The sequence below is a fragment of the Fusarium falciforme genome, chromosome 4 (assembly GCF_026873545.1).
Source record: "Fusarium falciforme chromosome 4, complete sequence".
NCBI lineage: Eukaryota > Fungi > Ascomycota > Sordariomycetes > Hypocreales > Nectriaceae > Fusarium > Fusarium falciforme.
Genome location: NC_070547.1, coordinates 386713 through 411352, shown reverse-complemented (window position 1 = coordinate 411352; position 24640 = coordinate 386713). Strand labels below are relative to the sequence as shown.

At 53.1% G+C, this 24640-nt stretch overlaps 10 protein-coding genes across 10 annotated transcripts; 5 read left to right on the top strand and 5 right to left on the bottom strand.

The window, feature by feature from the left end:
- Positions 1–151: 151 nt before the first annotated feature.
- NCS54_00488400 (Hypothetical protein) lies at positions 152–1759 on the bottom strand (the record flags this gene model as incomplete). Its single annotated transcript, XM_053150406.1, has 3 exons — positions 152–1247; positions 1300–1467; positions 1518–1759. 3 exons carry the CDS (start codon positions 1757–1759, stop codon positions 152–154), a joined length of 1506 nt encoding a protein of 501 aa, XP_053006381.1.
- A 765-nt stretch (positions 1760–2524) lies between these two features.
- On the bottom strand, positions 2525–5347 carry NCS54_00488300 (ATP-dependent DNA helicase CHL1; the record flags this gene model as incomplete). Its single annotated transcript, XM_053150405.1, has 4 exons — positions 2525–3813; positions 3879–4551; positions 4601–5053; positions 5183–5347. The coding sequence occupies 4 exons, from the start codon at positions 5345–5347 to the stop codon at positions 2525–2527; spliced, it is 2580 nt and encodes an 859-aa protein (XP_053006380.1).
- Positions 5348–5685: 338 nt separating this feature from the next.
- On the top strand, positions 5686–6426 carry NCS54_00488200 (60S ribosomal protein L27a; the record flags this gene model as incomplete). The annotated part of the gene is made up of 4 exons (XM_053150404.1): positions 5686–5717; positions 5854–5962; positions 6022–6111; positions 6208–6426. The coding sequence occupies 4 exons, from the start codon at positions 5686–5688 to the stop codon at positions 6424–6426; spliced, it is 450 nt and encodes a 149-aa protein (XP_053006379.1).
- A 428-nt stretch (positions 6427–6854) lies between these two features.
- NCS54_00488100 (Protein kinase domain-containing protein) lies at positions 6855–8408 on the bottom strand (the record flags this gene model as incomplete). The annotated part of the gene is made up of 2 exons (XM_053150403.1): positions 6855–7981; positions 8042–8408. 2 exons carry the CDS (start codon positions 8406–8408, stop codon positions 6855–6857), a joined length of 1494 nt encoding a protein of 497 aa, XP_053006378.1.
- A 593-nt stretch (positions 8409–9001) lies between these two features.
- NCS54_00488000 (Condensin complex subunit 1) lies at positions 9002–12816 on the top strand (the record flags this gene model as incomplete). Its single annotated transcript, XM_053150402.1, has 4 exons — positions 9002–9827; positions 9881–10146; positions 10193–12586; positions 12646–12816. The coding sequence occupies 4 exons, from the start codon at positions 9002–9004 to the stop codon at positions 12814–12816; spliced, it is 3657 nt and encodes a 1218-aa protein (XP_053006377.1).
- Positions 12817–15029: 2213 nt separating this feature from the next.
- Positions 15030–17333, top strand: NCS54_00487900 (RNA polymerase II subunit A C-terminal domain phosphatase; the record flags this gene model as incomplete). Its single annotated transcript, XM_053150401.1, has 1 exon — positions 15030–17333. The coding sequence occupies one exon, from the start codon at positions 15030–15032 to the stop codon at positions 17331–17333; it is 2304 nt and encodes a 767-aa protein (XP_053006376.1).
- A 709-nt stretch (positions 17334–18042) lies between these two features.
- On the top strand, positions 18043–19058 carry NCS54_00487800 (Hypothetical protein; the record flags this gene model as incomplete). Its single annotated transcript, XM_053150400.1, has 2 exons — positions 18043–18118; positions 18202–19058. 2 exons carry the CDS (start codon positions 18043–18045, stop codon positions 19056–19058), a joined length of 933 nt encoding a protein of 310 aa, XP_053006375.1.
- A 410-nt stretch (positions 19059–19468) lies between these two features.
- Positions 19469–20146, bottom strand: NCS54_00487700 (NADH dehydrogenase [ubiquinone] 1 alpha subcomplex subunit 13; the record flags this gene model as incomplete). The annotated part of the gene is made up of 4 exons (XM_053150399.1): positions 19469–19517; positions 19565–19717; positions 19776–19882; positions 20096–20146. The coding sequence occupies 4 exons, from the start codon at positions 20144–20146 to the stop codon at positions 19469–19471; spliced, it is 360 nt and encodes a 119-aa protein (XP_053006374.1).
- An 838-nt stretch (positions 20147–20984) lies between these two features.
- On the top strand, positions 20985–21794 carry NCS54_00487600 (Hypothetical protein; the record flags this gene model as incomplete). The annotated part of the gene is made up of 1 exon (XM_053150398.1): positions 20985–21794. One exon carries the CDS (start codon positions 20985–20987, stop codon positions 21792–21794), a length of 810 nt encoding a protein of 269 aa, XP_053006373.1.
- Positions 21795–22332: 538 nt separating this feature from the next.
- Positions 22333–24435, bottom strand: NCS54_00487500 (HET domain-containing protein; the record flags this gene model as incomplete). The annotated part of the gene is made up of 1 exon (XM_053150397.1): positions 22333–24435. One exon carries the CDS (start codon positions 24433–24435, stop codon positions 22333–22335), a length of 2103 nt encoding a protein of 700 aa, XP_053006372.1.
- Between the last annotated feature and the right edge of the window lie 205 nt (positions 24436–24640).

Genomic DNA, 24640 nt, shown 5'->3' with positions numbered 1-24640 from the left:
CCTTGGTCACCAGAAGATCGCCATGAAAAGGGCCTCAATAGCCAAGTCTGATACTTTTGTCTATTACCTATCTGTCTTTACCCTGGGCCGTCGCTCATAAAGGCATAACACAACTTTTCACTCCCGGCGTTGAAGCCTGGAGTCATACTCATCACCTCCCCGTCATCTTCTTCTCAATATATCGGAAGGGAATGTAGAACAACGAGCTAAGCACAAACGCAATCTCGAAGCCAATGTCGCCCGTCGTCTTGGCGATGGGTCCCGTCCACCACACCTGTGCCATACACGGCACAACGAGGCCGTAGCAGATGACACCCGCTGCGAGGGCTGCTACTCCGAGGGGAAGTTGGGAGGCTACGTTCCAGATGGCATGGTCGTAGGTTTCGTAGCGGCCCCGGCGGAAGACGAGGTGTTCGACTGTGACGATGCCGATGAAGGAGGCGGACCAGTATCCGATGAGAGCGACAAAGTTTTCGAGGTTGACGAAAAAGTCTCGCTGGGCTCGAAGGGCTGTCGGGATCACGATGACAGTGACCACAATGGCGAAGGCGTATCGGGGGATCTTGATCAGACCTGGGATGAGAGTCTGGAAGTTGAGCGTGATGGCGTACATAGTTCCTCCTGTGTTGCCTAGCAGTGTGAGGGAGAGGATCACGACGACGAATTTTCCAAAACCGCCTGCGCTTGAAAGCATGGCTGCGAGGACACCACCGACGAGGGTCTCGCCGTAGGCCTTTTCCCACTCAGGAACATTGGGAAGAGCGCCAGCAATGGCAGCACCAAGCGTCATGAGGAGAATCGTAGGCGTAAGGAGGCCAAAGTAGCTGTACGTAAAAACCCTCCACGAAGGAACCTTGGGATCGAAATACGTCGTCAAATCACTCGCAATAGCCGCCCAAGGAATCATGTAACTCGCAACAATCATGCCAAAGCTCAAAATCTGCGCAGCAGTAGGCGCCGCAGCGGGGGCAGCTTGCTTCATGAGCTGCGAGCCTCCGCATCCCGTGGCGATGGTGATGGCGATGATGGCGGGGATGAAGGCGTACGTCTCGTAGTAGTGCAGGACCTTGAATCCGCAGAAGGAGATGAAGAGCGAGAGGAGGCCGATTATGACGATTCCCACGTCTGGGGATAGACTGCCGCCTGAGACTGCTGAGAGACATTGGCCGCCGACGACGTAGATGATTACGATGAAGCCGGTTAGGGTAGCGAGGTTGAGTAGAACAGGGATTGAGACGAGGTAGCGACTGAAACCTGTTAGTGAAATTTGGTCATGTTTGTGCAATGAGGTCTTCTCACCCGAAGCTGTATCGCGCTTGGATCATCTGCCTCATTCCCGTCTTTGGTCCAAAAGTGGCGAGATACGCCGGCGCAATCGTCGAGAACATGCAAAAGAAGAGAATAACAAGAGAAGAATCCCTTAAACTCAGGCCATACGCCAAAGGACCAAGCATGCCAAATGTGATTCTACAGCCATTAGTTTATTTCTCATATGAGGTGAAAAGTTTTTGACTCACCCTAGAATATTCGAGTTGATGGAACACCACACAGTAAAGATATTGTAGAAGCGCGTCACGGTTCGCTCCTCGACGGGGATGGGCTGGATACCCTTCTCTTCCACTCTTCCCATGCGGAGAGCCTTGTGGAAGAGGGCCGCCGCCTTGATGCTCTCGGTGTCGCTGTGATCATCGTGGTCGACCTGTGGAGGAACAGTCTGAGCCGGGACGGCCTTTTCGGCGTCTGTGGGTGCTGCAGCCATTTTCTCTCAGGGCAGTTAATTAGTGAGAAAAAAGCAACATGGGATGGGGAAAATCTGGGGGAATGAAAGATGCAATTATATATGGAATGAATCTGAGTCGACCAGTCTGAATCTCCCCTCCCCGGTCCGGTGCCGGGTTCCGCCTCTACAAATTTGGTCTGATAAAATACAAACTCGGGCCTTTTTGTTACTGGCTGCTAATCGCGAATCGACCGTGTCATGTCTCCCCCCAGTGCAAATCTGCGCGATAAAAACCTCGCCCCCCATGGGACCTGGTCTCGGTTGTCGTAGGGCGCACTTGTACTGACTAACACGATCCCACCCTTTTGACTTGATCCTCTCTAGTGTCCCTTGTTACTGCAAACAGTCATAAGCTGTTAAACCCAAGATAGTGATAAAAAAAAATTGCCGATTGTAGCCATGTCCATAAACCGAAAATGCGGTCTCGTTGTCTATGTTGGTTGCTGTCCATGGCGTGAGCTCCTCAAGGTGTGCCCCTGCTGGCTGATGAACTATCGACCGTGAACCCTGTCGCTTGTCGAATGTTCGGCGCGTGTTCTGCGTCTGTCCAACATGGCCGCTGATCTTGCTTTTCAGTGGCGGGCAGATCGAGCCGCATTCTCTGATTCGCCTCTCGCCTACGCCGTTTGTCCTCACCACGCCAAGAAGGGTCTCGAATCTCCTGGTGCGACCCTCTCCAACGAGCTCCCATCTTTGTCCAAGGCTGTGTTCAAGGAAAACCTGATCATGTTGTAAAGCCCATCATTAGTGAGCCTTGCTCGTCTTCCCTCGGAAGAAACCTCCGACAGCACCCATCAACCCTCCGAGACCCTTCTCGTGACTGTCCCCCACCAACCCCCCTCTGATCCACCCCGGAAGTTTCCCCCGGATCCTGTCCGTGCCGTATCGCCGGTCCACGAGCACAATCGCCGCATAGTCGCCCCGGTGCCGGATCGCACGCCCGATGCTCTGGTTGACGGCCCTCATGCAGGCGTTTTCGTAAAAGTCTCTTGCCGCCTGCTTGGCCCTGCTTGTCGCCTCTTCCTTTGACGTGCCCTGTGCTGTGAGGTTGGTCTGCGTCATCGTCTCGATGTATTCAATCTTTGCTTTCCAGTCTGGGGATGCAATGTTGGGATACGGTAGGCCGATGACTATGACGCAGCGTCCGAGACGGTCGGAGAAGTTGATGCCCTCTGACATTTTGCCGCCGACGACGCTGAGTAGAAGAGCGCCTTTTCCGTTGCTCCCTTCGCCCTGAATGGCATTGGTGTATTCCTGAAGGACTTCGTCGCTTGATGCGCCTCTTGTTTCTTTAAACAGTGCCTTGCGCGTTCCTAGTCGTTCCCAGATTGGCTGCGCATTCGCTCCCTGGGTTTTTTGCCACGCCGCAACCACCTCGTCGAGATATCCATAACTAGGAAAGAAGATGACTACGCCATCAGGAACCAGAGAGCAGAGATTCAAAATCGCAAGTCCCAGCTGCGTAATCATCTCTGGGTCGCTTCGCCTCTGAAAGCTAAACTCAAAAGGCGGCATCCCCGGCCGCGATGATGCTAATGTCCACACACAGAGATTCTCAGGCGGAATGACATGCCCGCAGCTCAGTGTTGTCACCTTTTCGGGTTCTAATGAAGGGAACAGGTGATCTTTGTAGTCGTCGAATGGAGACATTGTTCCACCAGCGAGAACCACCGCCCGGGCGCTTGATGCAATGGACGAGAATGCATGAGTTGGGGATAGCAGTAGGTAGGACAGCTGGACATCGGGAGCTCCTCCTTTAATTTTCTGATAAAATATTCGACCCTCGGAGCTGAGATTTGTGAGCGCGACAAGAAATGAGACCAAAGTGTGAAGTACTGGAGTGGTCGATTTGGGGGTTTTTGTAGGTGCCTCCTCGTTCTCAACATGAGAGGCATAGCTCTCGATTTTGAAGGCGAGCTTCGATTCCTGGATGTACTGGATCAGCTCAAACATGTTGATTTGATCAATTCCCTTTGGTCGGGTGAGGTCGTTTGGATCCACGATCCCATGTTCTTGCTGCTTAGAGTCAGATACTGTGCCAACGTCAGACTAAAGATGAGACTTGCCTTGAACTTGAGGGCACCATCCATCCACTCACTCAGACCCTCAATTACTCTTCCGACTCTTCCAACGTTGACTCGGTTGACGCCTTTCAACTTCTTGCCAAACCTCTTTACGTATACGCCCAGCATGCCGCGTCCTCTTCGCAGATCACTCAACCGAATCTCAGCTGCGTGAACATTTGCAACTGCATCCATAATGTTGTGCGCCTCATCGATAATCACAACACTACCCTCCAGCTTGACTCCCAATGCGTCTCGCGCACTCTTCTGGAGTAAAAGAGGATACGGCAGTGTGATGATTTCAGCCCCTGGTAGTGCAGTTCGCGAGGCATAGTACGGACACACAGAGAGTGACTTGCCAAGGTGATGGAGGTCCTCGATATCCGGAAGGGTAGCCAGCGCAGAGTCGCGGAACTGGTGTGTCTGCGAGAGAAGATCCTCTTTGGGAACAAAAGGACATTTCTTTCCCGATTTTGGTTGCTGAAGTTCTGCGCAGCGGTCGTTTATTGCTTGAACAGACCCAAGACGAGAGACTTGTGGATTGATGCATAGCCGCTGGCGAGATGATAACGGCACAAGCTTGACTGCCTCTGATTTCGACTCTTCATCTTTGGCTAAAGATGTTGGAAGTGAGGGCGGAAATGTGGGTCGGCGAAGTTCGGCGATGAATTGCGATAGCTGGGAATGTGTTCTTGAGGTGTAGTAGATCTAATGATGTTACTATGCTGGCAAGTGAACGTAGTATGGAGGTCCACACCTTGATCTGTTCCTCCATGAGGTCGTCTTCCTCTTCCGGCTTTATTGGACCACCCAGTCCAATACTCGCAAGAATGTCCCGGGACTCTTTACTCAGACCAGAGAGTGCATCCTGAGGGCCAGTGTCACGATCGTCAGGGTCGTCCAGTAGCCACTCTGCATCTTCGTCTTCCACACGCGATCGATGGTACGGTCCAGATTCTTCAACACGACGTCGTTTCCGGGCTCGCTCCTCCTGGGCCTTTTCTTTGAGTCGAAGAGCTTCAAGGCGCTTCTCTCGTTCTTCCCAGCGACCGACAAGCTCTTCTCGCTTTCGTCGGAGGAGTTGCTCAACAAGCCAAGGGGGCTCATCTTTGTATGCCTCTGCAGATTCCTGAATGGATTTCTCAAACTGGTTTGACTTGTGATTTCGTAGCCATGTCAGGGATGCACAAATGAGTGAAAGAGACTTGCCCTGTTGGTTGTTAGTTGACAGACAAGGAATAGTGCATGCGGGAAGCAATCATCACGACGCTTGGCAATATCTTGCTTCAACGCAAGCATGTGCATGAAGGCTGTCATGACAACATGAAAATTCACTTACAGTGCCAGTTGGACTCTCTAGGATCCCGACCTGGCCGTTGCCGGTCTCCAACACATTGTACACCGTCTTCATGAACTGCTCCTGGACATCGTAAGGTGTATAAGGATGATGAAAGTCGAGGTTTTCCAAGCCCTTGGAAATATCATCAACATCTGTTTGCGCCATATCGATCATCAACAATGTTGCACTGAAACTGCTTCCTTCTTCACCACGTCGCGAGACTCGCGTCTCGAGTTTGACATCAACGGCCCGTCATTGGTGGGGCCACACCGACATTCACCACGGTCTGACCACGAAGTCACCTGACTCACCGAACATCTCACCACCAGGACAGACCCACCAAAAATTCGCCCACACTTTTTCCCACCCATTTTAGGGTTCCCCTGCCCTCTCGCCTAACAATTCGGTGCTAGCCATTGGAAGCCCCCAGCGCAAAAACATCACCACCCACTTCAGCTTCGACCCGTGAACACCGGAAAAGCGACAACACCACAGCCGTCGCCATGCCTACCCGTTTGTCGAAGACCCGCAAGCAGTACGTTCTGAATCCCTCTCGCCGACGTCTACGAGGGCGCTCAAATTCGCCATTGAACGCCCCGTCGACGGCGGCGGAGAGAAACACCAATATATCGATATCCGGAGAACTTGTGATGGGCTGACTCTGTTCACAGTCGCGGCCACGTTTCCGCCGGTAAGGGCCGTATCGGCAAGCACCGCAAGCACCCCGGTGGTCGTGGTCTTGCCGGTGGTCAGCACCACCACCGTACCAACATGGACAAGGTTCGACGACCCGACGACGAGATACGACAGAGAGGATGGAATGGCTGACTCTGCGACAGTACCACCCCGGTTACTTCGGTAAGGTTGGTATGCGATACTTCCACAAGCAGCAGAACCACTTCTGGAAGCCCGTCATCAACCTCGACAAGGTACATACAGCCCCTCCTCGAGCCTACGATATCCGATTCAACACCTGAGATGGATCAAGGCAAAGCGCACAAGAACAAATGACTGACTCGATACAGCTGTGGTCCCTCGTCCCCACCGAGACCCGTGACGCCTACGTCTCTGGCGAGAAGAAGGACACCGTCCCCGTCCTCGACCTCCTCCCCCTCGGCTACTCCAAGGTCCTCGGCAAGGGCCGCCTCCCCGAAATCCCCCTGGTCGTCCGCGCGCGGTGGGTGAGCCGTCTGGCTGAGAAGAAGATCACCGAGGCCGGCGGTGTTGTTGAGCTTGTGGCATAGATCAAGTTATGCCATGTCCTTTGAGCTGGCTTTAGGCTAGGAGTCCGGGGCTGGGAATTGGGAAACCGGGAAAAAAGGTCCCCATGAATGCTCCCCTGGATGCCGAAGAAAGAAAGATGGGGGGAGGGAATTGGGACCTGGGTTGGTCGGCTTCGAGCATTGCATCAGGGACTCTCGAAACGGAGTTTAACGAAATAAAAATCGATTTTCGCCCATTAGCCATGACCTCAGCGTCTCAGACATGTTGCTGCAATGGGGATGCCTGGATGATACTTTGAAGAAACACTTGGTACGGACGAGTTGACGGGTATTGCAGCCATGTTGGCACCTATGGATATCTAGCCAACCACTTGATCAATCACATCTTGATGCCCCCAACGCCCCTGGCCATGATTCTATGATTACATTAAATGTACAATGTCGGGACATTAATATTGGTCAGCCGACTCTTGGTCATAATACCTCTTGTCACTCTCAACCTCTCCAAGCTGTAGGAAGTCGTGTCTCAAGGCTTCCTCTGCCGTTATCCTCCTGCCAGGATCCAGCTCCATACAGGATTCCAGAAAGCTAATAGCCATCTTTTCATCCGGCGTCAGAGGCTTGTCCTCTCCTCGACATGTGCTCCAGAGGATGATCTTTTCCATGGAGAAACCGCCCTGGCCGATTGTGGGAAGGCTGGTCTCAAAGACGCATCCGTGTAGGAGACCCGCAGCCTTCATGCGCTTGGAGCCAAAGATGGTTGCTATCTCGATCATGGCGTCCACGTCGTCGGCCGAATTGAAGAAGGGAAAACGCTTCGACATGATGGTGAGGAGAATAACACCCGCGGACCAGATGTCAATGGACGTCTTTTGCTCTGTGCACTTGAACAGAACTTCAGGGGCTCGGAAACCTCGAGTTCCTGCACGATTGGCACGGCGGGAGGATCGAGTATCGGACTTGGGGTAGCCTGGCTGGGGGTTTGTCGAGTTTTGCGCCCACACTGAGTTGGCCTGGCGGTGTTTGCGCACTTCCCTGCTCTCGTTACAGAGACAGGGCTTGTTATCGGAACCTTCTCGTTCGGCGAGGCCAAAATCGACGAGGACACCTCGTTGGGTGGTAGGGTCGTAGAGGAAGTTGGTGGGCTTGATATCTCGGTGGAGGATCTTGTGGTCGTGTACACTCTTGAGAGCGGTAAAGAGCTCGCGGAGGTATATAGAGATCTCAGGAATGGTCATGTCGCGGAAGTAGGCGCGGAAATCCCCGTGACGAAAGTACGGGAGGATGGCGACGACCTGGTCGGTGTGTCTGAAGGCGGTGATCAGGGGGCAGACGGAGGGGCATTGACGGAGGTCGTGGAGGAGCTCGAGCTCGTTGAGGATTCGGGAAGGGCTGGAGGTGACATAGATCTTCTTGATGGCGACGTATCGTGCCTTGCGACGGGGTCGCTGAACAGGGCTGCTTGGCTTTGCGTTTGGAGGCGGCGTCCACTTTGACGAGTCGTCCTCGTAGTCCCAACTGTTGTCGTAGTGGTCGTACATGATGTCCTCAGCCTTGTACACGGTTGAGAATGTTCCTGGATGTGTTAGTCGAGTTCAATGGGCATCTAGAGATGTCATGGCAGAGATGTATATACCTTCGCCGATGCGCTTGATCAGACGGTACCGATTGCGGAAGCCAGGGAAGTCGCTCTGTAGCTTTTCCATGTCTTCTTGAACACCTCGATCGACAGCTTCGTCCTCAGAAGATTCCTCTACTCTCTCTTCCTCCTCTTCCTGGACGGCATGTGTTTGTTGCTGAACATGGTGATGTTGTTGTTGCGGGTTGTGATGCTGCATGTGATGATGTTGATGCACATGGCTGTGTTGAACATGTTCGTCCTCTTCGTTTGGCCCAGCCTCTTCGGTCCGTTCCTCCTCCACCATCATCTCCGTATCCTCCGTCCTTATGTCCTCGTGGATCTCGAACTGCCTGTCATGATGATGAGGCGCTGTGGCAGCCATGTCGATTCCCCAGAAATTGCCACTCGGAATGTGTTTTTGAACAGTTGGGCTCTGCACAAGCAGGGCTATTGGGCAGTCAAATCGAGTGCCTGTAGACAAATAGACCAAACAAAAGACAAGAACAAGAGTCAGAACAGAGACTGATAAATCACAAGAGGCTTGGGGGACGTCGATGTTTGGAGGGGCTCGACTCGGGCTGTGGTGGCTGCAGGGGTTCAACGGGCGCAACGCGCTGCGTTTTAGTGGATGATGGCGGGGAAGGGTCCTGAGTGGGCGCGTCAAAGAAAACAAAAACAATCGTTGCCAAGGGGCCAATCTCGGGCAGGGCCACCAAATAACCCCCCCAAAACACCATACAAGCTATCGACGACAATAATACCCGTCACCGCCAGCACCGACGGATCCGGTATTTGACGGCGCGCGCCATCGCAGGATACGGTTGGCGCAGAGAGATACACAACAATAATTACGACAGTGGATGATTCCTTGTTGATTGTGCTGGCGTCCCGCACTTCACCTCCCCTCCGCTTCTTCCCCTCTATTCACCGTCGTGCGCACGCTTCTGCGGCGGCGACTCTTTCGCACCGCCCATCATGGATACAATCGACTTTGACCTCAACGATGCTCTCAAGCACTACATGTCAGACCCGGCGAGCATCGCCACGCCAGAAGCCCACAGCGCCCTGTTCGACTGCGAGAATGACCCCGAGGCGCTCACGAACCCCGTGGTCAACTCGGTACTGAACCCCATCGTCGACGCCGTCGCCGACAACCCCGACGCGATAATGCGAGCCTCCCACATGGACTCGCTGCAATTCCTCCTCAAGTTAGCCCCCATTTCCCTTCACCCCTCTTCTCCCGAACCGACATCGTTGGGACGCGATTCTGAGCTAGTTGAAACTCCCAGATACACAGCACACCTCCCCACCCACGCCCTCAGCAAGATCTTCGACCTCATCATGAGCGGCCTGAGCGCCGAGGCCGACTCGGTTCACAGCGACATCGACTCGCCCGATGAGCAGGACTCCGTGCCCCACCACAAGAAGCTCCTCGAGATATACGCCTTTCTCCTGCAGTGGACCATTGCTGCTGTCGAGACAAAGGCGGCTGAAAAGTCTTCGGCGGTGCCTGCTTCCAGAGGACGTGGAAAGCCCAAGAAGGGTGCGGCCAAGGATAAGGAGGCAGCGTGGGACTCGGCCACACAGCTCCAGGCTGCTCTGGAGATTATGTGCAAGGTCCTGAAGCTCAAGTTGTCCAAGATCTTCCTGACCACGAGCGAGAGAGACACATTTATTGGACTTCTTACTCGGCCGGTCTACATGGTGTTGGAGAGCGAGCAGCGGGTAAAGGCCACGACCATCCGAATGCACTGCTTCAAGGTGCTGTGTATTGCTGTGAAGCACCACGGCCATGGATATGGTATGTTATGCCAACGTGGGCTTGAGTGGATTCACATGGCTTACAGTGATCAGCGGCGCAAATCAACATTATCCAGAACCTCACCTACTTTGAACACTTGTCGGAACCCATGGCCGAGTTTCTACACATTCTGGCCGAGACATACGACTATCCCCAACTCGCTGACGAGGTCCTTCGAGAAATTAGTAACAAGGAGTTCAACTCCAACGATACACGAGGACCCAAGTCTGTCTCTTCTTTCATCGCCAAGTTGTCCGAACTGGCCCCACGCCTGGTGATCAAGCAGATGACAATGCTCGCAAAGCAACTGGATAGCGAGGTAAGACGATTCGGAGAATGAACCGCCCCGCAACTGACACAATCAGTCTTATACCCTTCGATGCGCCCTCATTGAAGTCTGTGGAAACATGGTCGGCTATCTCAGCAAGCAGGACGAACGTAGCGAGAACCACAAGTCTCAACTCAACGCGTTCTTTGATGTTTTGGAAGAGCGCTTCCTCGATATTAACCCATACTGCCGATGCAGAACTCTCCAGGTTTATATGAAACTGTGTGAGCTTGCTCAGAAGTTCCCCAAGCGTCGTCAAAAGGCTGCTGAGCTCGCCTGCCGAAGTCTGGAGGACAAGAGCAGCAACGTGAGGAGAAATGCCATCAAGCTACTTGGCACTCTCATCAAGACCCATCCATTTACTGTCATGCACGGCGCTCAACTATCAAGAAAGGAATGGCAGGCTCGCTTGGACAAGGTTGAGGAAGAGCTGAACGCTCTGAAGCCGCCCCCTGGTATGCCTGGCTTCGGGGGTGATCAGGCCAATACTACTGTCGACAACGAGTTGTTAGATGAGGCGACGCAGATCGGTTCCCCTGAGAAGCCCAAGCCAATGACTGAAGAAGAGAAGGTGGCTGCTATCAAGAAGGCTCAGGAGGAGGCTGCCACGAGCGAGGCCATTGAGAAGCTCACCTTGACCAGGAGGTACTACAACGAAGCGCTCAAGTTTATCGATGTTATCCATGAAGCCACTGGCACCATCTGCCAGCTTCTTGGCTCAAGAAACAAGAGCGAGGTCATTGAGGCTATCGACTTCTTCGAGGTTGGCGACGCCTACAACATCGAGCAGAACAAGGATGGCATCCGACGCATGCTTCGCCTTATCTGGACCAAGGGCAACAGTGATGAGGGCAAGGGAGTTCAGGCACACCTGATCGACTGCTATAGACGACTCTTTTTCGAGGCCCCTGACTCGTTCAGCCCCAACGATGCGGCCAACTATATTGCGCGGAACATGATCAGTCTCACATCTGGTGCTACGCCTGCTGAGCTCACGTCTCTTGAGCAACTACTTGCTACCATGATGAAGGGCGGCATGATTCCTGAGGTTGTCATCACCAAGCTGTGGCAGGTTTACGGTGTCCAGAAGCGCGAGATTTCTCGCACTCAGCGACGAGGTGCCATCATCATCTTGGGCATGTTGGCGACTGCGAACCCTGAGATTGTTGTTGGTGAAATCGAGACGATGCTGCGAACAGGTCTTGGAGCACATGGACGCAACGACCTCCAGTTAGCCAAGTACACCTGCATTGCTCTGAGGAGAATCAACCCCACAGGGCGACAGGCAAAGGATTCGCCGATCAAGTTTTCTCGTCTGCCCAATGACCACGCTGTGTCGGCCAGATTGGCTGCCATCACCGATGTGCCTTCGGACAGCAAGGAGTGGTATGGAGTCGCAGAGCAGGCCATCAATGCTATCTATGCCATCGCCAAGCACCCTGATACCCTCTGCTCAGATATCATCCGACACAAGACACGACAAGTCTTTGGTCAACCGCAGTCTCGGCCAGGTTCACAACCCGGGTCACGACCTGGATCTCGGGATGATACCAAGCCTATCCCTACCGGGGATCAGATTCCCACCCAGAATGAGAAGCCCAAGAAGCGCGACAACGCCATTGCCTTGTCACAGCTTCTCTTCATCGTCGGACATGTTGCCATCAAGCAGATTGTCCATCTTGAGCTTTGCGAACTTGACTTCAAGCGCAGAAAGCAGGAGAAGGAGAAGCTTGCACCAGCCAAGTCCGACAAGGACAAGGAGGATGCCGACGAGCTGGACCTGATTGGAGGCACAACAGAAGATGACTTTACAGAAGCCATGGCTCATATTCGTGAGCGTGAGCTTTTGTATGGACCCAACTCACTGTTGGCCATCTTCGGTCCTCTTGTTTCTGAGATCTGCGCCAACAACACTACATATGCTGACAAGGGTCTTCAGGCCGCCGCAACATTGTGTCTTGCGAAACTCATGTGCGTGTCTGCCGAATACTGCGAGACCAACTTGCCTCTTCTCATCACCATCATGGAGCGCTCGCCTGACGCGACGGTGCGATCCAACGCAGTGATTGCTCTGGGAGATATGGCGGTTTGCTTCAACCACCTGATTGATGAAAACACCGACTTTCTATACCGTCGTTTGGCAGACGCCGATACATCGGTCAAGCGTACATGTCTGATGACGCTGACCTTCCTGATCCTGGCTGGTCAGGTCAAGGTCAAGGGTCAGCTCGGCGAGATGGCCAAGTGCATGGAGGATGATGATCGCAGAATCGCGGATCTGGCAAGAATGTTCTTCACTGAGCTCAGCACCAAGGACAATGCTGTGTACAACCACTTTGTGGACATGTTTAGTCTGCTGAGTGCCGGCGGTAACATGGAGGAAGAGAGCTTCCGCCGGGTTGTGAGATTCTTGCTCGGCTTTGTCGAGAAGGTGAGTCCCCCTCAGATACAACTTGACACTCAATCAGTGATAACTAACGCACCCACCAGGATAAGCATGCCAAGCAGCTGGCCGAGAAGCTTGCGGCGCGTCTCAGCCGATGTGAGACGGAGCGACAGTGGAACGATGTCGCGTTTGCGCTGGGCATTCTGCAGCACAAGAACGAGGAGATCACAAAGTTGGTGTCTGAGGGTTACAAGATGGTTCAATCGGCGGCTTGAGATATTGCTGCTGTATGTGCTTTGTCCTGTCGTGTTATGTGCTGGAAGCGGGAGTCTGGATTGGGTTGAAACGATGGCATGAATGACATGGGACGGGATGCAACGATAGATGTTGACGGTTGACGACCTGGAGGTGCATTGTCTTGTCGCGATATTGATACCAGTCTCATTGATGAATTTTGATGTTTTGATATTTGTGTGCGTGTCTTCGTCCACTTCTTTCCTGATTTGTATTGGTGGCTGGTAAACGAGTGCTGTTGTAGGTCCATCAGGACCTCTAGGTGGTTATCTCTTTGTTGTGGTATTCCAAGTTTCATGATGGTTTGGTAAAGCTGAACCGTGAAGAGGTTCCACAGCGCGCCCCCACGAAGTAACTATGGTTCAAGACATGTGAAAAACGTTGAGAACACCGCAGAAACTATATTCACCATTAATAATGCCTGAATCATCGCTAACTGAGTCAATAACGACAACTTGTGGTCTGCCTAGCTTATTTGTCTAGGGTAACTGGATGGCATGATGCGCGCCACCAAGCGTCTGAGGCCACTCTTGCGTCGAGAGCCATCGTGACTGGCAGCGCCCCACAGAGCCGTGTCCAAGTGACAGCCTCGGCCACGGGCCTCCGCAGCAGGGATGGGATGAGGAAACCGAGTTATGGAGGCAACAGCAACAAAAAGCGAAGCATTCAATAGAGCGTGTCTTGTGCACTACTACATGATGATGAGACCTCTCTCTTTTTCCTTGTCCCGAGGCTTTCCCGGTGCAGGGAACGCGGACGCGATTGTGAATGATTCAATGAAAATGGATGATGTGACTGATTCGGAGAAGCTCCCAAGCTCCAAGCGGCGGGAGCGACGAGCTTGACCTTTGCGCGCGTCCGGGGGTGACCTCAGGTTAGCATGGCATCGCTGCCCCCAAAAGTACAAAAAGGGCGGGTCTTCCCTCCTGTTTTCGCGGCAGTTGCGACCCATTCATAGGACGACCATTTGATCCTAGTGTACTTTTCTGGTAGGTACCCGACACCCCCGTTCCTTTCCTCTCGTTCCGGAGCGGCTATTGACATCTTCTTTTGTCTGATGGATGTCGCCAGCCTGGGAGTACTCTGCTGACACGCTGCTATTGCAGAAACCCGCCTTCTTCCGATAACCCAAAAAGAAGAGCTTCCAAAACTTGATTGACAATCATCAACCTTTTTTATACTCCATACCATCTTCCCACCCCCGCGATTCGTGTGACGACACAACCCCGGCCCCTCCTTCTGTCGCATTTCTGCGTCGCATTGTCAATTGGCTGCTGCAGGCATCAGGCTTGAGCGTGCTTCTTTGCGAATTCTCTTCTCGTTGATCCAGTTCAATTCGGGAAAGAGGATAGAACAAGGACTCAAGTCCCCTTGTCACCCACCTTGTCTGCGTCTCCGTTTTCTCAGTCCCCTTGGGATTGACTTCGGATATACAGCTCTCCCCGACCAGCGGAAAGCTTGGACCATCGATCGCGATCGCCAATCCCGACAGGGAACTTGCTGCGCCACCCAGCTATCGTGCGCCGGACTTTTATTCCAGCGTCTTCCGCATAGTGGGCTGTCTCACCCACGTGACGCTGTTTGCGCCAACCGTTCTCCACGGTCCGTTTGCGGGTACAGGCGAGAGCTGCCCGCTGAGCAGTGCACTTGAGTGCTGTGAGCTTTGCGCTGCGTACCAAGTGCGTCACCTCCGTGCAAGCTTTCTCCCCGACCTTGAGCAAGGCCGCTCAAAGAACGTTCATCGACCACCAACGAGCGACGCATCGCGACGCGAACAAGGAAAAATCTCTTGCAGTCCATCGAGAGAATTTATCTGCGCTTGGCATAAATTCACGGAAAGCGTCCATTGAGACTCTTTGGCGACGATACAACGCGAAAACTCTCGGCTTGCGATTGCACGTGGGACAAACTTCAACCTTTGTCTTTCTGGCGCCGAATCACATCGGCTTTCCGCGCCGTATTCTGGTGAGGCCATGGGCTTGGCTGGAGGGCCTGCGCCGAGAAGGATTAAGAAAAGGGGAGCTCTCTAGGTACGTTTCTTTGATGGCGCTGCATTGGCATCGTGAACGCGACATCGGAGGTCAACCACTACAGAAGGGAATAACACGCGCTAACATTATTGATTACAACTGTAGAGGCACACCGCCGTCTTAAGAAGCCTTTCCCACAACACCAACATCGACATTATCCTACCATGTTCGACAAGGTAGTCCCGCTAGGCACGCGCCTACACTACCCCATCACCATCACCAAGCTCCTCAAATCACCCGGCGACACGATCAAGAAGCAGGATAGCCTCTTCGAGTACAAGTTCTTCTGGAAGCGCAAGATCGGCGATGATACTTGGGTCGACGAAACCACATACACAGAGTTTGATAGCCCAGCCGAGGGCATCCTCAAACAATGGCGCATCCGCGAGGGCATGGAGGTCGCGGCCGACGCGCCCTGCTTCTTGGTCGAGGAGGCGTGCGGTCACGAGGTTCAGATGCAGGGCCTATGCAGCTTGTGCGGCGCTGACATGACCGAGATCAACTGGGCCACTGAGGAGCGGGATACGGATCGTGCCATGATCAACATGACACACGACCAGACTGCCCTGATGGTCAGCGAGAACGTTGCCGCCAGGGCCGAGCACGAGTCTCAGAAGCGGCTTCTGCGGCAACGAAAACTGACCCTGGTCGTCGATCTGGACCAGACGATCATCCACGCCTGTATCGAACCCACCATCGGCGAGTGGCAGCGCGACCCGACGAACCCCAACCATCAAGCTGTCAAAGACGTCAAGAGCTTCCAGCTCAACGATGATGGCCCACGCGGCCTCGCGAGCGGATGCACATATTACATCAAGTTGCGACCTGGGCTGGCTGAGTTCCTCGAGGAGATTTCCAAGATGTACGAGTTGCACGTGTACACTATGGGTACACGCGCCTATGCCCTTAACATCGCTCGTATTGTCGACCCCGATAAAAAGCTCTTTGGAAACCGCGTCATCAGTCGTGATGAGAACGGTAGTATTACTTCCAAGAGCCTTCAGCGCCTGTTCCCTGTTAGCACGGACATGGTAGTTATTATCGACGATCGAGCCGACGTGTGGCCATTGAACCGACCAAACCTGATCAAGGTTGTACCCTACGACTTCTTCAAGGGCATCGGCGATATCAACTCGAGCTTCCTACCCAAGCGACAGGATGTCTTGCCGACACTCAAGCAGAAGCCCACAAGTCCCAAGGCAAAGGCAGCAGCTAAGGCCTCGCCTCTGGACGAGCTTGTTAGGATGAGCGGTGGCGACGATGCCATGAACTTGAAGATTCAGACCGAGGAGCAAGAGAAGACGCTGGAGAAGCAGCTGACGGATCGGCCGTTGCTGCACATGCAAGAGGAGCTGGACAAGGAGGATGAGCAACAAGACCCCCAGAATGGCGACTCTTCACACAGCCACCACCGGAATCTTCTTGTTGATGATGATGAGGAGCTCATCGCCCTCCAGGACCACCTCACTGATCTGCACACATCGTTCTACGAGACATATGACCGACGACGAGCGGAGCGGAGACAATCAGAAGGCACACATCCACCCGCGCACAGCAAAACGAAGCGGAGAGCTTCTGTGGACGATGGTGTTGACCTGTCCATGGTCCCGGACGCTGGTGACATCCTCGACGAGCTCAAGTCTAGCGTTCTTTCTGGGCTTGTGATTGTCTTGTCTGGTCTTGTACCGCTTGGAGTCAAGGTGGAGGAGTCAGAGATCGGGATGCAAGCTCAAAGCTTTGGTGCTCAGGTCCTTGACACTGTGTCAAAGCGAGTGACGCATCTCGTTGTGGCCTCCTCACGCCCGCGGACAAAGAAGGTGCAGCAGGCGGCCAAGATTCCCAGCATTAAGATTGTGAATCAGAACTGGCTCACCGACTGCCTCAGTCAATGGCGACGGCTGGATGAACGACCATACTATCTGGAGATCCACGACATCGACCGGGAGAAGGGAGGAGAGGACACCACAGAGGTGCCATCGGAGGTGGAAGAAGTCGAGGATGCACAGACAGGCCAGGAGCTCAAGGACTTTGACTGGGGTGAAGCCGAAGATGAACTCGCTGAGTTCATGGACGACGATGACGACGACGGCGAGAGCGGCGATGACACGGCTACAAACTCTGGTGCTGAGACCAACGATGGAGATAGTGTGAAGCAAGGGACAAAGCGGAAGATGATGGCCGACCCAGACGAGTCGGATAACGACGGAGCATCAAGCATAGGCGAGAGTGTTCTTGCTAAGAAGCAGCGGCTGGCACGGAATCGAGGCGCTTCAGGACTGCGGGCAATACATACGCCCAACGGCGACGACGCAGATGAAGAAGATGCGAGCTTACCGACTCCGGGACCGACAGGGGACGAAGCAGCGGATAACAAGAATGGATTGGTTAATGCAGATGAGACGATGGACTTTGACGAGGACGAGCTGGAGAGAGAGCTACTCGCAGAGTTGGAGGCTGCCGGTGATTAAACTTGGAGCTCAGGGGGGTTGGAATATGTTACGGGCGCGGCGCGGGACATTTTTTAGTTAAAAGAGGATGGTTTAGAAGGACTGTATATGGAGGGATGGCGAGGGAGTTGATATTTTGTGTATCCAGCATCTAGTGTATGTATTTACAATACCCCCCTTGAGGCATGGGAATGAAGCGATTTGATGCCATAATGGTGACCATCGATGTGTGATCCGTGGCCTTAGAGGGATATCACAAGTTGATACTTTGAAACGATGCTCAGCTGGGCTCTGAATTGTAGTCGTCATAGTAAGTGAAGCTTGCTAATCCTGAAAGGAGGCGCTTCCAGTTTGACACAGCCGGGGAGATTTGGCCGTGTCGAAGTGGGGCAGCCAGGGATTGGAAACTATCCCGCACTAACGCAATTGCATGCATTTGGCTGCTCTTCGCGATAGTAAATCCTAGTAAAGTATCCCGGTGAGCGTCGGTCGATTATCATGCCGCCTCATCTCAAGTCGGACTGTAAAGACATGACGGATTGGGCCGTTTTGGCATGTAAGCGAGGATAATAAGGAGCATCGTCTTTCCGACGGAGGTGCTCTTGTTTGAGTATAAAGAGGGCTTTTGTTCCTGTTGGAGTAGTACGAAGATATAGCGTGGCGCGCCTACATCTGTTCTCTATTGACATAATTGTTCCTTTTGCTCTACCTAAGAAATTTAAGAAACGATATGCCTTCTTACTGTGGTTTCGATCCTGACAAGGACGTGAGTGATCTTTCTGGAAAGGTCATTCTTGTCACTGGTGGTGAGTTGACACTCCCCTACACGACTTCACAAACCGCTAAAACTCTTCCTTGGCATGGCGATTTATTGTCTAACATATCCTAGGAACTGCTGGCCTTGGAAAATCTGCCATCCTCACACTCGCGGCACACAACCCCTCGCACATTTACTTCACTGGCCGCTCTGCCTCTTCAGCAGCATCCCTTCTAGAGGCCCTCAAATCTCTTTCACCACCTGTCGAGGCGACATTTCTCGAATGTGACCTCACATCGCTGTCTAGCATCCGTGCTGCAGCGAGCAAGTTTCGACATGATAGACTTGATGTCTTTATTGCCAACGCTGGTATCATGGCTGTTGACGCTGGTCTTACTAAGGATGGTGTAGAGATGCAGTTTGGCGTCAATCACCTTGGAAACGCGGCTCTCCTCATGCACCTCTTGCCCGTGATGCTCAAAACTGCAGAACTCCCCAACGCAGATGTGCGTTTCGTATCCGTCACATCGTTGGGATATAGGGGCCATCCCAAGGGCGGCATCGACTTTGCCACGCTGCACACCACACAGGAAGACATAGGTTGGGGAACATGGGGTCGCTACGGACAAAGCAAATTCGCCAACATTGTCTTCGCCCGTGAACTCCACCGTCGACATCCCAAAATCACAAGCGTGGTAGTTCATCCGGGTGTCATAGCCACGGGGCTCGTCACGGAGCTGGGGTTCTGGAAGAGGATGTTTGTGTACGTCACAAATCCTACCATGATGACTGTTGAGCAGGGGGGGTATAATACTGCTTGGGCGGCGGCGGGGGTTGGGAGTAGGGAGAAGATTGAAGGTGAGAAGGGGAGGGTTGCGTTGTATTTGCCGGTTGGGAAGGGGAATGGCGGGGATGGGATGTGCTTTGATGAGGGGGTTGGGAGGGAGTTGTGGGAGTGGACTGAGAAGCAGATGAGCAAGGTCAAGTAGGCGATGGAGATGTGGTTGGCTATGCTGTCGAGGTTGGAGTTGATCACTGTTGACAAGGTTGAGTAGTTGAGTTGAGGGTGAGCTGTGGTTGTGTAACTGAAGGTAGTTGTTGATGATGGCAGGATGGGTAATTTGAGTCTGTAATATTGAGGCTGAGAGTCTCCAAGGCTGAGCAGCCGTTCCTCTTATGTTAGTTCGTCGAGTTGTTAGTTGTTCTTCAACACCAGGTCTTGCCCATGAAGGTCACCGTCAAGTCAGTTGTCACTAGATAGACAGACTCATGCCTTGATCTTCCCTCAATTCCGGTGGCCGTGGCAAAACCACTCATTGTCAGATACATATATACACACACTGGCCCAAAAACGCAAAGCCATCTCTTCTCTTTACACCTTCCCATACCCTCGGCTCGTCTAGTTTGTGGTGGGAGGGGGAACGACGGCAAAGGTCGGCCGCACGAATCTGAACATGTCAGTTTACATTTGTATGCATGGTTGGAGGAGGCTTACCGGTCGCTGTGGTAGACCTTGGCGTTGTCGCCCAGCAGCTCCTTCTCGCGCTTCTGGTCGGCCAGGTATCGTCGCACCTGGTCGCGGTCCTCTTCGGCCTGGAGGAGGGGAATGAGGTTGATGCGGGCCCACATCTTTTCACGGGCGAGCTCGCTGTATTGCTGTTAACGATCTGGTGTTTTCTCTTGTGGTAGCTGGGAGGGAAACGTACTTGGCCTCTCGCATGCCATGGATCAGTTTGTACCAGCCGAAGCCCATAACGGCGCCCATGCCGAGGAGGAGGATTCCGGGGCGGAAACCCTTGGCGGGGAGGTTTCGCTGCTGAGAGTCAGCATTTGTCTAGGACTTCAATTGCTCCGTCTCCATTTGTATCCAGCTCTTGAGTTTCAAAGACTCGGTTCGTTCGCATCGGTCGGGGAGTCTCCGGGTCCATTTCGTCGTCCCAAATGTCCCAATTGCTCGTCCAAACCAACAATACCCATACAGAGCACCTCAAAACACCCCTCTCCCAACTGTTCTCTCCCAACGCACCTTGTACTGGACGGGCTCGTACCCGCCCCGAGGGGGCATATCTTGAGGCATGGCGGGCAAACGGTTCGCTCGTAGGCGTCGGGGATCGGTCAATTGAACTTCTCGGATCGTCTCGCTACCGTGTCTCCCTCGTGCGGGCGGGTAGACTCGTTATTTCGCTGGCGAGGGGGTGATCTCGACGGTTTGCTTCGTGAGGTGATTGTTTTCCGAGCAACCGATCAACTGTGGATGAGACGCCTTGCCGGATTACGTAAGGCGGGAAGCACAAGGTTGGTTGACAGTTGATGGCCGGGGTAAAGCCGCCTACAGGCGCATTACGTCAGCAGGATTGCCCAGTAGATTTGCACGGATTAGCAAAGGGGTAATGAAGCTATCACCAAACACGTTTCTGTTTGTCTGTTCAGCCGTGCGAGGCCTTGATGGTAAAGTGGATGTGAATTGCATTTCTTGTTGAATCTGTGCTGTCTGGCTACGAAATAGCGTAAATATTAGCTCTAAGGCAACAAAGATTGCTGCCTATAGTTTGCAAGTGCTCTTTGAGCGTTAGGTCGAACTCTGGTGAGCATTGGAACATGTTAGCTTAGCTGGGAGGCTCCCGCAACATGATAGACAGCCTAGCATTCATTGCTTAGTATGCTCCACCTCGGCTATGGGCTGAGGCTCGACCATAAGAACGATGAATGAGAAATGACGCGTGAATGCTCTGGCTTGACTATCCTATAAATTCTCACTGCTTCTCAGAAACTTAGAATGCTAAATCTCACAGCATCTCATCTAAAACAAAGCATAAGCAACCGCCCAGAGAGTACCATCTCACAGCACAGCACAGTCAGCCTTGAAGCTCTCACACAGATTTACCCTGACTACTACTCTCTCAATCAACTCGACCATGTCGACCCAGCCAAGCCCACAACAACTGCAGCTAGCGAGGCGTGTCCCCGAGATACAAGTGCTGGGCCTTCGAGACCCCCCTGGGAGAATCGCGACAACAAGAGAGCGGAGCCATACAGCCCAGTACCCTCCACACCCCTACCCACTCGATAAGTCCTCGATTGCCCTGTTCTACAACCTAGACGAGAACTGGGTCGACGCATCTCAGGAGGTGCTCATCTTCACACACCAAGTGCCCGAGTCCGATGATGAGAAGGTGCGTCTCCTCGACAAGAAGTCAGAACACTTCCAATTTTATTTCTGGACGGCTTTGGACAGAGCCCGAAGGCTCAACAAGCCACTTGATGGGAGTGTGCGTCTCTGGGAGTACCACGACCTCCCAGGCATGCTGATCTGGTGGCGCAAGTGTCTCCGACATCCCTTACCTACTTACATTGGCGAAAGTAACGATGGTCTATGGAAAGATGTTTTGTTGTCATCACCCTGGTTCGACTGTCCCGTCTTTTATGACCTCTTGTGGGAGGTTGTGCCGGACTTCGAGGGTCAGCCCCGGACGGACACTGAGGGCAAGGTGATGGTGAAGGAGCGAAATTCGAAACCGGCAGGGCTGGAAGAACAGTTCTTCGAGAGATGGCGGCTCACGGCTTCGCGGCTGCCACTGAGGCGGGGTGAGAATGGTGATGCAGTTCTGCCCATCACTATGGAATATTATCAGGCTCAATATGGAACTGCGGGCATGGAGTGGCACATGCCCCCAACTGATTGGGCAGAGCAAGGAGGCGATCTTCTTGACGATGTCGACGAGTGAGTTGTGATGGATTTTGGGCTGGGAATGTGATGGTCATGTCCTAGTAAACGTGCGCCGTAGGACGAGGCGAGCGCTTGTATTGTAGAGGATGTAGAGCAAAGAAACCACGGGTCTAAATAGAGAAGTCATTCATCCCAGACTGACTACGTGGTTTGGTTGCTATCGATCGGGAAGCTTACGCTCTAACCTGCTGGTCTCCCTTCAATCTGTGTCTTGAATTAGACGAACGAGGTTGAAGCCGAAAATAGCCAACTTCTGGCCCCCCTAGGGCGCGGATTCGAAAGTCTGGGGCTCAGGGAATAGTTGAGTTCCAAGTTGCTATATCTTTGCCTCCAGTCGATGTTTCTAAGTTATTCTCGTTTGTCTTTGCCTTTCCTCTGGCTCGTATCATTTACTGGCTTGCTGTCTCGCACCCAATGTAGCCAACTAAGCAGCATCAGTTGTGCTCATTTTGTTGATTTATAAGAATCTTGCTGTTTGATGAGACTATGAAAACATGAGCCTTGACTCCTCCGGGCTTCTCGGGCCTGTTTCACCGCTAATGAATTTCAAACCTCTCAAGCTTTGCCTCTCCTCGGTCTACCATTTCCTTCGCCTCCCCATCCATGAGGTCGACCACGAAACATGCGCTGATATGCTCGTAATGACCGTCCTTTGGTCTGAGGAGCACTGGCGCCTTGCAGCCAGCCAGCACGACAACCTTGTCTCCTACTTCGGCAGAACTGGCCAAACCCATGTAGTTATTCTTGGTGAGAAACTTCAGACTATGGGCAAGAGTGTGGAGCGCCCGCACCTGAATGGTCTCGAACTCAGCCCTGTGGTTCTCCCATGCCCACCAAAGAGCTTCTACAGCGTCTTGCCAATGAACCTCATCAAGTTCCGTCAACTCGACGTCGCCAAAGATCTCTTCCCTCCAGAAGCGCAAGAAGTCTGTTCCATTGGGGATGCCTAGGCTGGGAAGGAATGTTGCCACGATGCTATTAGGTTGTAGAGCCGACGGATCGTCACTGGCCAGGTAACACATTGCAATGTAAGAAAGAAAGCAAAACCCCCATGTGTGGAGGTGTGCCGCTTCCGAGTGCATGAGACGTACTGTATTGGATATCGGGGATGTATCATGGAGAGCGGTCCGGAAGAGGATTTGGAGAATGTGTCTCCTTGAGCAGCCACGCCCCCCTCGCCTGGAACGATCTGTGTGCCTCTGCACAAGATCCAAAAAACTAGTTCCGATGGCCAATGCTCCTTGGGAATTCCTCCAGGCTGGGTATACCTCCTCCACTTCGTCACACAGGACCCCGGTGGCGGTCAAGATGCGACAAGATTGGCTAATGTGTGTATGGTCTGCAGGTAGATGCGCAGATGCTTGAAGGTTCCTCTGAGACAAAAAATGCCCCATGGGGAATCCACCAGCCGTCTCGTGCATCGTGTTCAGAGCCCAGGAGATGGCACCCCAGTCTGGAGCCCACGAAGGCAGCCCAGTTTGCCCCACGGGGGAAGGCATGCGATAAGCGTCAAGGAGGAAATTGAGATCCTGGATCTCACGCATCCAAGCCGAGACAAATTCGCAATAAATTTGGATAGCAGGCTTGTTGTAATCTGCAACGAGATGCGTATCCATCACACCCAGGAGGCCAAATATTTTATCTCGCGGGTCACTTGCGCGAAGGATAGCTAATTCTGGCACGAGAGCGAGTGTCGGACGTTGTGGGGTGGCTAATCGGTGTTTTGTTGCAAGTGGTGACTTAATCGAGGAACCGACCGCGGAGATGACCTGCCGTACCGCTATGAGTAGATCCTGGTAATTTTCTTGATCTAGGAATGAGACATTATATGTTGGTTTGCTGGCAAATCCCACCATCCACCAGACAAGTGCTCTCAACGAGTAAAGCCGAATAAGGGCTGAGCCATATACGAAGAGAGTGTCGTCCGGCAGTGTTATCTCTTGGAATATCCAGATGCGACTCCAATAAGGCGAGTGCAGCAGTGTGTTAATGGCTTCCCAGTATGGGTTTCTTTTCCTACCACCTCCGGAGACGGCGGAGAATGACCAAAGGTCTGGATGCCTTTCCATCCAACCGTCAAAGTTTGGATCGTAATCCTGGGATTCAGTCGCATCTCGGTGCCCCTCCTCACAGGCATCCAGCCATATTTCAAAGGCGTCGACGAGCTTGGCCGTGAGATGTGAGTTTTCGGCCTGCCCAAGCCAAGCAAGGGCCGCTGGCGCAGAGCCGTAGATGGACCCCATGAGCTGGACTTGACGGTTACGCTCCTCCGTATCATCCTGGTTGATGCATATTGCATCGGCCCAGAAGAGCGTGGGGCTTTCCCAAGAGATCGAGGCGAGGATTTGGGGGAGAATGGTCCGTATCTGCCGCAAGAAAAAGGCGAGATTCTTGGTAACCTTCCTGGGGACCCCGTTGATGATGATGGTCTCGGTAACTGTTGGATCGCCCCAGACATACGAGAAAGGGATGAACTGGCCCCGCACATCTTCTAAGCGACAAGGAAAGATCTTCACTTGGATCGGCGAGTCGCTGTCGTCGGATGGACAGAGTTCAAGGAGACGCAGTTCTTGTTTATCTGCATCGAGAGGGTGGTAAAGATTGGGTACAGCTGTGGTAGGATCTGTTGATTCTGCCATGGTTTGAAGGCCCGTTTATCGGCTTTGCCGGGGAGGTTGAAGTGTGGAAGGAACAGAACGTGGAAGAAGAGGTGAGTTATTTGTGAGAGCCTTGTTTGATCAGAGTCAGGTGATGGAAATGCCTTGTGTGGCTGCATACGGTTGAGGCGCAGCTGATAGAGTGAGTTGCCTAACTGATGAAGCCTGGTGAGGCTGTAGCAAGGTA